This window comes from Phyllopteryx taeniolatus, chromosome 1, assembly GCF_024500385.1.
Source record: "Phyllopteryx taeniolatus isolate TA_2022b chromosome 1, UOR_Ptae_1.2, whole genome shotgun sequence".
Taxonomy (NCBI): domain Eukaryota; kingdom Metazoa; phylum Chordata; class Actinopteri; order Syngnathiformes; family Syngnathidae; genus Phyllopteryx; species Phyllopteryx taeniolatus.
The window spans coordinates 29,549,076-29,563,581 of NC_084502.1; the positions used below are offsets into that span (position 1 = coordinate 29,549,076).

The window sequence follows — 14,506 nt, forward strand, 5'->3', positions numbered from 1 at the left end:
CTGTTCCAACATGTCTGTGCACCAGTGCACAACGTAAGGTCCATAAAGACATAGATGACAGAATTTTGTATGGATGAACTTGACTGGCCTGTATAGAAGCCTGCCCTCAAGCTCACAGAACACCTTTCGGTTGATTTTGTGTGGACAGTGAGCCAGACCTTCTCGTCCAACATCAGTGTGCGAAATTACAAAATATGCTCCTGAAAGAATGGGAAAAAAATCCCATAACTCTTACTCACTCCTAAACCTTGTTGAAAGCCTTCCCACAAAGGTTGAAGCTGTTACAGCTGAAAAGGGTAGACAAACATCATATTAAACCATATGGATTTAGAAAGGGATTCACTTAAAATCATATGTGAGTCAAGGGAGGTGAGCAAATACTTTTGGCAATATAGTGTATGTGAAATTGGCGTTAGGTTTATGAGGGCGTCCTTGAAAAAATGTCTCCTCTGTGTGGGTCCCTGGACCCAAAACGTTTGAGAACTCTTGGTCTAAGGCTACGGGATTGTCTTCACTTACTGCCAATCAAGCCGTTCCTTCCCATAATGCACTGCTTCATGCGGGAGGAAACAAGCATGTGAGTCATCATGATTGACATTTAGTGTACTACATGTACGTAAGTGCGCTGTGTGTACCTGTGGATGACAGTGAAGAGGTCCTCGGTTGTTGGTGGTCCCGCTGACCCACCTGTGTAGAGGCCAGCTGGACATTCACAAGAGAAGCCACTTAGTTACATAACAGTGGGCTTCAAACAATGACTGCGGGAACCAGCCTACCATGAGAACGCCCACCGTCACCCTGCTCCACTTTTTCCTGGGGCTCTTCTATGAGGAGATCACTCAGTGATGCTGCCCCCTGTAGGTTGTCACTGGACAACACACTGCTCAAGGAGCAGCTTCTTAGACCAATCGGGGCACAAAAACTGCTCTCCCTTGTCTGTGACTCCACCTCTTCGTCTGAGGATGAAGATGAGGATGATGAAGAGGATGAAGAAACCCTACTTGATGACATCATTAGCAGGTGTCTTGCTGCTGTCTTCCTCTTCTTCCTTGTTTTGTCCTTTTTGGTAGTGGCAAACATCGTGGTCGTCTTTCTCCGCTCTTCACCTTCTTCCTCATCCTTACCCAGTAACCTCATCATTCTTCTGTGACCTTGTCTGTCCACTTCTTGCTGGAGTGGTGTCCCAGTACCCATTTGGACTGCTAGAGCTCTAGAACGTGTTAAAGTGTCAAAAGCGCACCACGGGCCATTGGCGGTGCCATCGAAGGAGTACTGAACTTTATCCAGCCTGCTCGAGGAACGGCTGCTTTTATTGTTTGATGAGGTGTCACTGTGCAACGTGTTACCTGTGGCTTCAACTGCACATTCTTTGGTACCAATCGGCTCCACAAAGCATTTTTGATTTGCAAGGTCCTCTTTTGGCTCTCCTCTGTACTCTGGAGATGCAATCACACCCTGAATGCTAAGATTGGGCTTCTTTGGGAGGGTGGGGTTCTTCCTCAAGCTCACAACCTCACATGGACGGCATGTTAAGTCACCAGTTCTATGACAGTTATAATTTTCCGACCCGTATGACGACTCGCTTAACTTGGCCTCTGATAATACCTGGGTCTGGGTGTGCTGTTTTCTGGAGGTACCATCAGACATTTTCACACAGGAACCCTCATGTCTTAGATTATTCATCAGTCTGGCATTAGAAGCCCCTGAATGTATTTGGCCATTTATAAGATGATCATCTTGGTTCGCAGTGTAGATATGAGTGTAAACAGACTCATTCTTGAGCACCACCTTACATCCGGACAATATTCCAGGTTGTTGTTGCTTTGGGGTATCAAGGCTCAGAGCAACATCTAGCCGACGACTGTCAGAAAGCTTGGCAGTGGCTAGCATGCTCTTCGAGGGTAGGACTTCTTGGGTTGTAATGGAGCGAAGCTTGACACTCTGCAAAGCCTGCGCAGTGACAAGGGGGAAGGTGAATAGGTTTAACCCTTTCACATTGCCATTCAAGGGTGTGTCGAGGCCCGGTGGGGGGTGTAACCTGGCGGATGGGCAGGTGACAGCAGGACATGTTGAGAGGAGCAGCATGTGATGGGAGGACTGTTTGATTGCATGGGAATATGGAGGAGGAGGAGGTCGAAAGGCCAAAGGAGCTGGACGAGGTCGAGGTATTGATGACTGCAATAAGGAAGGAGGAAGGGCTGGAGGTAGGAGAGCAGGAGGAGGAGGACGATGTGAAGCTGACAGAGTGGTGGGAGGAGGATGAGAAGAAAGTGGGAGATGAGGGGTGTGTGGAGGAAGAGAAGGTGGCAGAGGAGGTGGTGGAGGAGGAAGAGAAGGTGGGAGAGGAGGGGGAGGAGGAATAGAAAGTGGGGGATGAGAGGAGTAAGGAGGAAAAGAAGAAGGTGGTGGAGGAGGAGTAGGATGAAGAGATGATGGGTGGAAAGAAGCAGGCTGAAGAAGAAAAGAAGGTGGGAGAGGAGGGGGAGGAGGAAGAGAAGAAGGTGGGAGAGGAGGGGGAGGAGGAAGAGAAAGTGGTGGATGAGTGGAGTGAGGAGGAAAAGAAGGTGGTGGAGGAGTAGGATGAAGAGATGACGGCTGGAAAGAAGCAGGCTGAAGAGGATGAGAAGAAGGTAGGAGAGGAGAGGGAGAAGGAAGAGAAGAAGCTGGCAGAGGAGTGGGATGAAGAGAGAACAGTTGGAGAGGAGGGGGGTGGGGAGGAGAAGGTGGGAGAGGAGGGGGAGGAGGTGGAGTTGGGAGAAAAGGGGCAGGGGGATGAATGCACTGGGCAGAGGAGTTGGAGGAGGAGCAGGATGACAAGGAAGAGGTGGAGGAAAAGGAGGAGGAAATGGAGGAGAAGAGAGAGGACCTCCTATCCGGTGGGTGGGGTTTTGACTTTTTGGGAGACAGAACGAGGGAGGATGCGCAGGTGGAAAAGAAATGGGAGTTTTGGGGAAGAGAGCAGACTCCTGGAGGTGTGCCCGTAGGAGGGCTATTGGATTGGCTGGAGTAACCACTAGAGAGACGTCCCCCCTCTTTTGAGACAGGAGAACCAGGGGTGAGGACAAGACTGCAGCTAGGGGCTAAAGGGAGTTTGTCTGATGAAGCTGCATGCCAGTCTACACTTAAAGATTCAAAGGTAGTGACCGTGCCACAGTCAATCCCATTCTGGTGTGGCTTGGTATGGCTCCGAGGCACCCAGGGATCATGCAAGGTCTGGGCTGATGAGCGAGGACCGTGCTCCATACCGGGGCTGGATGATGAACGACATGACTTGCTGCGGCCTATTCTGCGCTGGAGTGAATCGGACCGTAACGGTGGTGGAGGCGGATGCTTGGATTTGCGGAGGGAGATGCTGCGACAGGAGGACGAGGTGCTGGACGATCTATTTCGACTCTGTGAGGAAGACAAGGTCACATCCTCTGGGTACATCAAGTCCAAGTTACAAGGAGAGGAGTAACCAGGAGAAACCAGGGAAACAGGACTTGTCTCCTGGTTGATGGTCCAGTCACCACCAATTGGGCTGCTTGGGTAAGGGGGCTGGAATGACCAACGGCTTCCGCAGCGCGAGAGGGTTGGCTCCCCATCCTGAGACTCTGCATCTGCAATGGAGGTGGAAGGGGAGCGGTAGTGGTCGCAGTTTTGACACTGGCCACCACAAGCGCAGGCAGGAGTGCTGAGATGTAAGGGGGAAGGACACTTAGGTATGACCCTTTTGCTTAGGTCACAGGGCAATAGGGGCTGAAGGTCACTAGGGAAATCCTATAAATGAAAAAAAAGTCAAAGTTCAGTTCAGATCAGTATACAATAAAACAGTCAAGACAGTTAAAGAACAGGTACACCATACATACACCCAAGACAGACAGTTGACAGATAAAAACAACACCATACCGTTCCTGGCAATAAAAGCGAAAGTAAGAACAGACTGGGTAATATATGGATAAAATGTAGACATCAGTTTCTTGTCTACATTAAAATAATTAACTTCGTCAGGAGGTACAGACATTACTGTCCCTTCCTACAGTTTGCCTGAAATCTCAGCTGGCAGTCAATAATTGTTGCAAATTGTATGTGGTTCCCCTTAATATACAGAAGTCTGTAGTGGGTAACAAGTTGGATTCTTCCTGAAACCACCGCATGGACCAGTCCATCACTGGCTGATTATTTTTTTGAAGAGTAGACTGACAATCACTGCATGTGTCATCAGTACATTTTATATTTTATGGTTGTGTTCTTCTCGTCATCTGAATAAAGAATGTTCAACAAGAGGGGCCTGAGGGGAAGCAGTCAAAGAGATGCTGCGATTAGACAAAGTTTCTATCCCTTGGAGTATTCCCCTTGACGACGGCTTTTGGAAACTGACCTGGGAACAGGATGAACTGGCGCTGAGTGTCCTGTAGGAGACACTGTTCCAGCTGGCATCTGAGTCCAGAGAGGAGCTGGTGGCCATGCGGGGCAGGCTGCGGACGTTAGAGGAGCAGGAGAGGCCGTCAACACGTGCTGAGGTGAGGGACAACATGAGGCTGGCAATCCCCTCCCCTCTCGGGGCTCTGATCTTCCTCGCCAACCACTCTCTCTTCTTCCTGACCAACTCCTCCTCTTCCTGTTGGCCAAATAGGGAGCGTTTGGAGAGATGATCTGCAGGCGAATCTGTAGTGGAACATAAGAGGAATTGTTATGGAATACATTGAAATGACTTATTGTGGTTGATGGAGGCACGAGATCGGTGCTTCCCAACCTTTATTGAGCCAAAGAAGGGTTACTATACTATACTATATGTACTATAACTATGTTGCCAAAAGTATTTGCACTTATTTGACTCAGATATGAATTTAAGTGACATCCCATTCTTAATCCATAGGGTTTAATATGACATCGGTCCACCCTCTGCAACTATAACATTTTAAACTCTTCCGGAAAGGCTTTCCACAATGTTTAGGAGTGCGTTTATGGGAATTTATGAGCATTTTTCCAGAAGCGCATTTGTGAAGTTACACACTGAAGGCCTGGACGAGAAGGCCTGGCTCTCAGTCTCCACTCTAATTCATTCAAAAGTGTTCTATATGGTTTAGGTCAGGCCTGTCAAGTGCATCCACATCAAACTGATGAGAGCCGTGTCTTTATGAACCTTGATTTGTGCATTGATGCACAGTCATCCTGGAACAGGAAAAGGCCATCTCCAAAATGTTTCCACAAAGTTGGAAATGTCCAAAATATAAGCCCCTGAGCTCCAGCGAAAGGAACTCTGAATGCTTCAGATTTTGGACAGTCAAACAGTTTGGAGATTACCCCTTCCTGTTCCATGTCTGTGAAGTAGTGCACAAAGCAAGTTCTATAAAAATCATCTTTATCTTTGTTGTCATGAACATGCATGTATGCACACGAAATTTGTTCTCTGCATTTTACTCATCACAGTGAACACACACACACACACTTGTTAGTGGAGCACACTGGAGCAGGGGGAAACTTAAGCGCCCGGGGAGCAGGTTGAGGCGTCAGTGTCTTGCTCAAGGACACCACCACCGTGAGATGGCTGGATGTAGACATGGATGAGAGAATTTGGTATGGATGAACTGGCTGATTCTCAACCTGACAGAACACTTTAGGGTTGATTTTGAGTGGACAGTGAGGCAGGCCTTAAAGTCCAACATCAGTGTGCGGCCTCACAAATATGCTCCTGGAAGAATGGGCTAAAATTCCCATAAGCTCACTCTTAAACCTTGTTGAAAGCCTTCCCACAAGAGTTGAAGCTGTTACAGCTGCAAAGCTTGGACCGACATCATATCATTTAGAATGAGTTATCACTTAAAATCATATGCGAGTGAAAGCAGGTGAACGAATACTTTTGGCAATGTGGTGTATTTTCCATTAGAGCAGTGATTCTCAGTGTCCTACACAGGCTCCTTTAATCATACACAAAATAATCGCTGTTCACTTCACAAGTACAGTTCAGCTGGATACAAACATTTTAATTGAGGCGGCACAGTGACCTAGTGGTTAGCACATCTACCTCACAGTTCTAACATTGGGGGTTTGATCCCAGTCTTTGGCCTTCCTGTATGGAGTTTGCACATTCTCCCCGTGTTTGCATGGGTTTTCTCTGGGTAGTTGGGCTTCCTCCCACATCCCAAAAACATGCATTACTTGAAGAACATTTAATGAAGGCTCTAAATTGTCCAAAGCTATGAATGTTTGTCCTAAGTCTGGCTGGCAAAGAGTCCAGGGTGTACCCCACCTCCCACCTAAAGTCAGCTGGGATAGGTTCCAGCTCACCCGAGATCCTAGTGTGGATAAGCACTTTAAAATGGAGGGATGCACATTTATTTCAATAGGTTTTTTTTCTCTCCTAAATTCAAACTGTGCATCATGTTACACTGGCTTAGAATAACGACTAAATATATTTTTGAGGACGAAAACCTCTGTCTTGTTTTTGATGAACACTTGTGCCTACAGTATGTATTTTAATGTTGATCATAATGATGTGCTGTCTTAGGTGGTACTTCATGTAAAAAGTTTGAGAACCACTGCATTGGAAAAATCTCCCTGAACACCACCACACAGAAAAAAAGGATATACAGTATATACTGACATAATGATGAGCTCATCTCAATATACTCACAAATGTACTTGTGTAAATTATGGACCTGTTTCGATGAACCGAAAGCTATTTTTCTGTTGTATGAATGACAGTAGGTGGATACACAGGTTAATTCTACCTTTTGCCATCTCCTGGAAGACAATTTCATTGCTCTGCCTGTCACTATACATTGCTGGCATAAATAGATAAACAAAGATGCATTATTTGCCGTGAATAATAATTTTCAGACCAGTTCAATGAAATTTGATCATTTCTCACGTCCCACCTGATGAGCTCTCACGGCTGCAAAGTGGTTGGCGATCGCTGCACTCGAGAGTGGAGCCTGTACCCAATTTATTGATGACATCAACAGGGTTCCCAGTGACTGTAATGCGGCGGCTTGGATTCCGAGGGTGGCGTGATGAGGTGTCCGTGTTGCAAGCCAGTTTTCGGAAGCTGGCCTGGCGATCAAAACTCTGACCTGTCACCAAGTTTAAAGATACAACTTGTTAGATTAAGCCTCATCACACGAGTGGAAGCTCAAGTCCCAAGTAATTTTTCAACAATTTGACTTGAGTTGTGCTTCACTTGCCATTTCGAGTCAGGCCCAAATCGCGTTCCGACCTGAGACCAGGCCCAGTGCCCACCTGTTATGTTGATAGGAACTATTTCAGCTGTCACCGCATCCGCCTGTTGCCTCATCCTCTCCTCTGGGGTCGGGAGTCGGGGGTTCAGCTCTGCTTTGACACAGAGCTCCGTCTCACAAGCAAAGACGTCCCAACAGGAGGTGAGATCAATAGGGTTGAGGACAAGTGGGGTCAGAGGACGCTTGTCGTGGAGGATGACCGTTTCCTCTTCATCTGAGGAGGCTGAGGACTGTGACAACATCTTGCTTTATTCACCTGTGTAAGTCTACTTTAACCTTAGTCTAATCTACCAGGGCTGGGTTGAATTAAACCTCTCAGTAGAGGAACACAGATGATTTAAAACCTACTTCAACTCTGTCCAGCCAGTTTTACCCTGTTAAGCAGTGGACACACACATTTTCCCCTCTTGCAATCCAAGTCAGGAAAGCCCCGGTTATCAGAAATTATACTGAACGTTTATCCTGTGGCGTGGAATGTGTTAAAAGAGGTTTTCTCCCCAAGCAATTGGGCCCGCAATCATAAATGTTAAACCTGTTAAGTTTTTAAGATCGCAAATCCTTACCTGAGTGGTCTCCGCCGAGTTCGGCCGAGTCAGGGAATCTGTGATTGTGATGTGAAACGGAATGACAGCCAATTAGGAAGGAACTTAAATTTCATGCTGGACACAAATAGAGGATTAACTGTTTTTTCTGTGAATCCCCGCCTATTTGCGATTTGCTATTTACAAATTCAGCTACAGTATTCATCTATTTCTATGGAATCCATACCTACACGTGCGGACAAAATTGTTGGTATGCCTCTGTTAATGAAAGAAAAACCCAAAGTTGTGACACTTTAATCTGACAAAAGGAATAATGAATAAAGATTTAATGAAAATTAATGCGCAATCAGCCATTGCTTTGGAAATGTGGTTCAACAGAATTATTTTTAAAAACAAACTCAAGGAACAGGCCTGCACAAAAATGATGGCGCCCTTATTATTTTGTTGCACAACCTTTTGAGACTATCACTGCAATTAAACAATTTTTGTAACTTTCAATAAGATTTCAGCACCTCTCAGCAAGTACAGTATTTTGGCCCACTCCGGAGCAAACTGAGTCATCTGTATGCAATTCATTTTTAAGGGTCATGTTGTAAGATGAGTTTGAAGTGATATTAAAGCATTTGGGGATAATAACCAACAGCCCAATGATGGAGGTTTGGTACCCATTCTGTTCCTTTAGAAGTGGCGACTAGGTCACCAGGCGGTGTTGTGATGATCTTTGTACAAATATCCACCTCACAAGCTCTGCTGGATCAATTTAGATTTTTTGGGGGGGGGGGGAATGAGATGAGGAAAAAAAACACAAAACGTTTTGGGATATATCTGACGGAACATCTCCAAACACCGCATGTTTTCTGTTCATCCTTTCAGTCGAAGTCAGCAGTAGTCAATTAATTATTTGCCACCCAGAAGTACCCCGTGGTTTGTTCACAAACATTATGAAAAGGTCCATAAAAGTAATACTAACACAAGAAAGATTTTTTTCCTAGTCTGTGCGGGGTTTCTCACATTCTAAAAAAATGGTTAAGATGTTAAGAAGCTAAGTATGTGTGTACTGTTGCTTTAAGTTTCAGGTCAATTTCAAGGGGAGAATGAACTCTTACAACTTTATCTTATCCATTTATTCAGTATTAATAAAACAAATCACCTGGTTTAGTATCAAGTTCAATGCCTGAAAACTGAATACACTGCCTAATCAAAGAACAATGGCGTTTGACTGTTAAGTAAACCCGTTGGGATTAAGGTCCATATTATGTTGGAGGAACAACTCTGGGTCAGGGTACTGTTCTACTCTATAGTCTAGTCTAGGGGTTCATGTTTACCTTTCTTCTCCACACTGACCACTCGAGACAAACGGAAAAGCACGACAAAGAGAGAACGTCCCAAAATGTGGACCTCTGAGGTGACAGAAGGACGGACAGAAGAACAGAGAATAAGACGTCTACAGGAGTTCCACATTTAACTATAAGGCCTTCAAATTGAGGTCATGTACATTTTTGTGCACTCGAATAGCTCTCATATTTCAATGTTAGATGTATGTTTAATTAAGATAGTTTAAGTCTCATATACAATGCTCAACATACTGTACATAAACACGAGGGCTATGCACGACTTAGTGGTGACTCGAATTTCTATTTGAGTGAGTGTGGATATTACTTTATTCTGACAATAGATATAATGGCTGCCATGCTGCATTTAATGAACAAAATATTTCAAGATTTTTAGCCTGTGTTTATGGCCGACGCCCTTGTGCGCAGTTCTCGTTCGTTTTCGCAGTCATGGATCACAAATAGCTATAGCTCTCCACCAAGCTCTCCAAGATTTTAAAATGTAAAATGTAGCTTTTCAAGACTCATTGACGTGTAATTATCCAGCCTTCCTTCCACCATCCATTTGCATCCATTTTCTATCACACTTATTCTCTTTGCAGTCAGGGGAGAGCTGGGGTCCATCCATCCATCCATTTTCTACAGCTTATCCGAGGTCGGGTCACGGGGGCAGTAGCTTTAGCAGGGACGCCCAGACTTCCCTCTCCCCAGCCACTTCATCCAGCTCTTACGGGGGGATCATGAGGCGTTCCCAGGCCAGCCGAAGGACGTAGTCTCTCCAGCGTGTCCTGGGTCGTCCCCGGGGGTCTCCTCCCGGTGGGACGTGCCCGGACCACCTCACCGGGGAGGCGTCCGGGAGGCATCCGAATCAGATGCCCCAGCCACCTCATCTGGCTCCTCTCGATGTGGAGGAGCAGCGGCTCTACTCTGAGATCCTCCTGGATGACCGAGCTTCTCACCCTATCTCTAAGGGAGAGCCCGGACACCCTGCGGAGGAAACTCATTTTGGCTGCTTGTATCCAGGATCTTGTTCTTTCGGTCACGACCCACAGCTCGTGACCATAGGTGAGGGTAGGAACGTAGATCGACCGGTAAATCGAGAGCTTCGCCTTTCGGCTTAGCTCCGTCTTGACCACAACGGACCGATACAAAGTCCCCATCACTGCAGACGCTGCACCGATCCGCCTGTCGATCTCCCGTTCCATTCTTCCCTCACTTGTGAACAAGACCCCAAGATACTTGAACTCCTCCACTTGGGGCAGGATCTCATCCCTGACCCGGAGAGGGCATGCCACCCTTTTCTGACTGAGGACCATGGTCTCAGATTAAGATGTGCTGATTCTCATCGCAGCCGCTTCACACTCAGCTGTGAACTGCTCCAGTGAGAGTTCGAGGTCACGGCTTGATGAAGCGAACAGAACCACATCTTCTGCAAAAAGCAAAGATGCAATACTTAGGCCACCAAACCGGACCCCCTCTACGCCTCGGCTGTGCCTAGAAATTCTGTCCATAAAAATTATGAACAGAATCAGTGACAAAGGGCAGCCTTGGCGGAGTCCAACCCTCACCAGAAACGGGTCCGACTTACTTACGGCAATGCGGACCAAGCTCTGACACCGGTCGTACAGGGACCAAACAGCCCGTATCAGGGGGCTCGGTACCCCATACTCCCAAAGCACCCCGCACAGGACTCCCCGAGGGACACGGTCGAACGCCTTCTCCAAGTCCACAAAACACATGTAGACTGGTTGGGCGAACTCCAACGCACCCTCGATGACCCCGCCGAGGGTGTAGAGCTGGTCCACTGTTCCACGGCCAGGATGAAAACCTTGCTGCTCCTCCTGAATCTGAGATTCGACTTCCCGACGGACCCTCCAGCACCCCTGAATCGACCTTACCAGGGAGACTGAGGAGTGTGATCCCCCTGTAGTTGGAACACACCCTCCGACCCCAGTCTGCCAATCCAGAGGAACTGTCCCCGATGTCCACGCGATGTTGCAGAGGCATGTCAACCAGGACAGCCCCACAACATCCAGAGTCTTTAGGAACTCCCGGCGAAGCTCATCCACCCCCGGGGCCTTGCCACCGAGGAGCTTTTTAACCACCTCGGTGACCTCAAACCCAGAGATAGGAGAGCCTGCCTCAGACAACCCAGACCCTGCTTCCTCATGGGAAGGCGTGTCGGTGGAGTTGAGAAGGTCTTCAAAGTATTCTCCCCACCGACTCACAACGTCCCGAGTCGAGGTCAGCAGCGCCCCATCGCCACTATACACAGTGTTGGTGGTGCACTGCTTTCCCCTCCTGAGATGTCGGATGGGGGACCAGAATTTCCTCGAAGCCGTCCGGAAGTCTTTTGCCATGGCCGCACCAAACTCCTCTCATACACAGGTTTTTGTTTCAGCGACCACCAAAGCTGCATTCCGCTTGGCCAGCCGGTACCCATCAGCTGCCTCAGGAGTCCCACAGGCGAAAAAGGCCCGATAGGACTCCTTCTTCAGCTTGACGGCATCCCTCACCGTTGGTGTCCACCAACGGGTTCGGGGATTGCCGCCACGAGAGGCACCGACTACCTTACGGCGACAGCTCCAGTCAGCCGCCTCGGCAATAGAGGCGCGGAACATGGTCCACTCGGGCTCAATGTCCCCCACCTCCCCCGAGAAGTGGGTGAAGTTCTGCCGGAGGTGGCAGTTGAAACTCCTTCTGACAGGGGATTCTGCCAGACATTCCCAGCAGACCCTCACAATACGTCATTAGTATTGAAGTCCCCCAGTAGAACAATGGAGTCCCCAGCGGGAGCGCTCTCCAGCACCCCTTCCAAGGACTCCAAAAAGGATAGGTACTCTGAACTGCTGTTTGGTGCATAGGCACAAACAACAGTCAGGACCCATCCCCCCACCCGAAGGCAGAGGGAGGCTAGTCCCTCATCCACCGGGGTGAACCCCAACGTACAGGCGCCGAGTCGGGGGGCAGTAAGTATACCCACACCTGCTTGGCGCCTCTCACCATGGGCAACTCCAGAGGGGAAGAGAGTCCAGCCCCTCTCAAGAGGACTGGTACCCTAGCCCAAGCTGTGCGTGGAGGTGAGCCCAACTATATCTAGTCGGAACTTCTCGACCTCACACACCAGCTCGGGCTCCTTCCCTGCCAGAGAGGTGACATTCCACATCCCTAGAGCCAGCTTCTGTAGCCGGGGATCGGATCGCCAAGGTCCCTGCCTTCGGCCACCGCCCAGCTCACACTGCACCCGACCCCTATGGCCCATCCCACAGGTGGTGAGTCCATGGGAAGGAGCTGGGGTCCATCCTAACATATTCTGGTTGAGAGGCGGGGTGCGGGGTGGATTGCTCACATCCAGTCGCAGGGGAAAGTAAAAGGAAAATGAAAGCTTTGAGGGTTTCATGTGACACCAGTTAACTGTGAAGAAGTTCATTTCAGGCCAACCAACATGTCATATTAATGACACAGTTAGAAAATTATCGAATGTCCGTCGAGATGTTGTCTTGTGTATATAAAGTAAGCTTCTCCAGCCAGTCCATGGTGTACCTTGCCCGCCTCTCACCCAAAGTCAGGGATAGGTAATAAGGACAAGTACGATAGAAAATTGACAGATGCATATTTGTAGGAGTATTTTGTAGCATAGTATGCATTAAAAAAAAATACATTCTGAAAGGAAATTTAAGATTAATGTTGTCCCAAATCTATTGTGGGTGGATTCATTTATGTTGAGCACTGTATTTATGTTCAAATTTGCAGCCTTGAAAAATGTTCATGAAAGGGTCTCACCATCCTCCTCCTTTTGTCTCTCCATCGCTTGTGCACCCTGCCCTCTGATTGGTGGAGTCCAGAGGATGAGCAGGAGGTGGGGCACGGGGTGCAGAGCAGAGAGGTGCTGGCTTTGCTGTCTCCATGCTGAGTCACCCCGCTATATGCTGCACACACATCCATGTAAAGAGAAGGCACAAAAACAAATATTTGCTGCACAAAATCTGGCTGTTGGGACAAGTACAGTATGCAGGCTGTATTGAGATGTTATATTCTTTGCTTCTAAACATATTTCCCTAACCCTTTCGTCTGGTCTGCTACTCAGGGAAGCCCTTCTCTGATTGGCTGGCAAGTTTCAGTTCAAAACAGCCACCAATAAGCTTATACGGGTGGAAGTTCTGAGGGGTTATCTAAGTCGATGTGTCAAAATGACTGACGTTTCAAGCAACGTCACTTGCCCTAAACACCGCCTAACTCTGATTAGAATCAGGTTCGATGCCCAAACCTATATATATGGAACATATAAAAATATTCCATAAAAAGACCTCCATTGGAATAAAACGCCTCGGTTTCACAGGGGTGGAATATTCCTTTCCCCAAACCGAGCCAAAGTCCATCCATCCATCCATTTTCTGAGCCGCTTCTCCTCACTCGGGTCGCGGGCGTGCTGGAGCCTATCCCAGCCGTCATCGGGCAGGAGGCGGGGTACACCCTGAACTGGTTGCCAGCCAATCGCAGGGCACATAGGAACAAACAACCATTCGCACTCACAGTCATGCCTACGGGCAATTTTGAGTCTCCAATTCATGCATGTTTTTGGGATGTGGGAGGAAACCGGAGTGCCCGGAGAAAACCCACGCAGGCACGGGGAGAACATGCAAACTCCACACAGGCGGGGCCGGGGAATGAACCCGGGTCCTCAGAACTGTGAGGCTGACGCTCTAACCAGTCGGCCACCGTGCCGCGCCCGAGCCAAAGTCATTTTTGGTAAACGTAAACGTTCAATTGGAATGTTGTCAGCTTCGTTGTGTGTCCACATCTTGACGTAAATGCACGGTGACATCATCGTTTACGCACTTGGAAAATATGGTGGCTTCCAACAGAGTCACCAAAAATTTTGTTTTTTTGGGAGGCTGGAGCAGATTAATGTCATTTCCATTCAGTTCAATGGGAAAAGTGATTTCAGTGTTCTGAGTTACGAGCGTGGTCACAGAACGAATTCAACTTATGTCTCAAGGCTCGACTGATGTAATCGTATTAAACTGTGTTGACTTAGGAGAAATACAGTCCAAATATAGCATTAATACATTAACTTTTTTTCACACAGCTTTTGCGAAATGCAGTGAATAATTGCTTCTTGGAAGATCTCTGACCTTGCAAGTCCTCAGTGTTGGCGTGGGGCTTTTCGGCAGGAATGAAGCGCGCCCCCTGTTGGGGCTTCTGCGAAGTGTAGTGAACGGACCAGCGCTCGCCGTCTTTTTCTGCAGACAGAATGAAATCAGGACGCAGCGCTTACTGAGGCGGTTGCTATTGGTAACCGGCATGTCATGCACCTGAAGCCTTTACAAAAGTGGTCAAGCTATGGGTACACACACACACACACGCGCGCGCGCGCGCAAAGATCCAAGCATGCAAAGATGAAAAGAAACTC

General features: G+C 48.0%; 1 protein-coding gene across 10 annotated transcripts in view; it reads right to left on the reverse strand.

The window, feature by feature from the left end:
* Nucleotides 1–14,506, reverse strand: part of nhsl1a (NHS-like 1a) — a 45,612-nt gene that overhangs the window by 21,381 nt on the left and 9,725 nt on the right. For 6 of the 10 annotated variants that reach the window (XR_009790424.1, XR_009790423.1, XR_009790420.1 and 3 more), the window contains exons 2-9: nucleotides 14,229–14,336; nucleotides 12,877–13,022; nucleotides 9,088–9,162; nucleotides 7,222–7,450; nucleotides 6,861–7,055; nucleotides 4,361–4,647; nucleotides 777–3,759; nucleotides 636–702 (exon numbers count right to left, since the gene is read on the reverse strand). Coding sequence is in view for 5 of the 10 variants with exons in the window: in XM_061787122.1 (XP_061643106.1) it covers nucleotides 636–702; nucleotides 777–3,759; nucleotides 4,361–4,647; nucleotides 6,861–7,055; nucleotides 7,222–7,450; nucleotides 9,088–9,162; nucleotides 12,877–13,022; nucleotides 14,229–14,336 (4,090 nt within the window). In the remaining 5 variants the exon portion in view is untranslated. Of the gene's footprint in view, nucleotides 1–519; nucleotides 554–635; nucleotides 703–776; nucleotides 3,760–4,360; nucleotides 4,648–6,860; nucleotides 7,056–7,221; nucleotides 7,451–9,087; nucleotides 9,163–12,876; nucleotides 13,023–14,228; nucleotides 14,337–14,506 lie in introns of all 10 variants that reach the window. The other 4 variants (XR_009790428.1, XM_061787153.1, XM_061787167.1 and 1 more) reach the window with 3 other exon arrangements.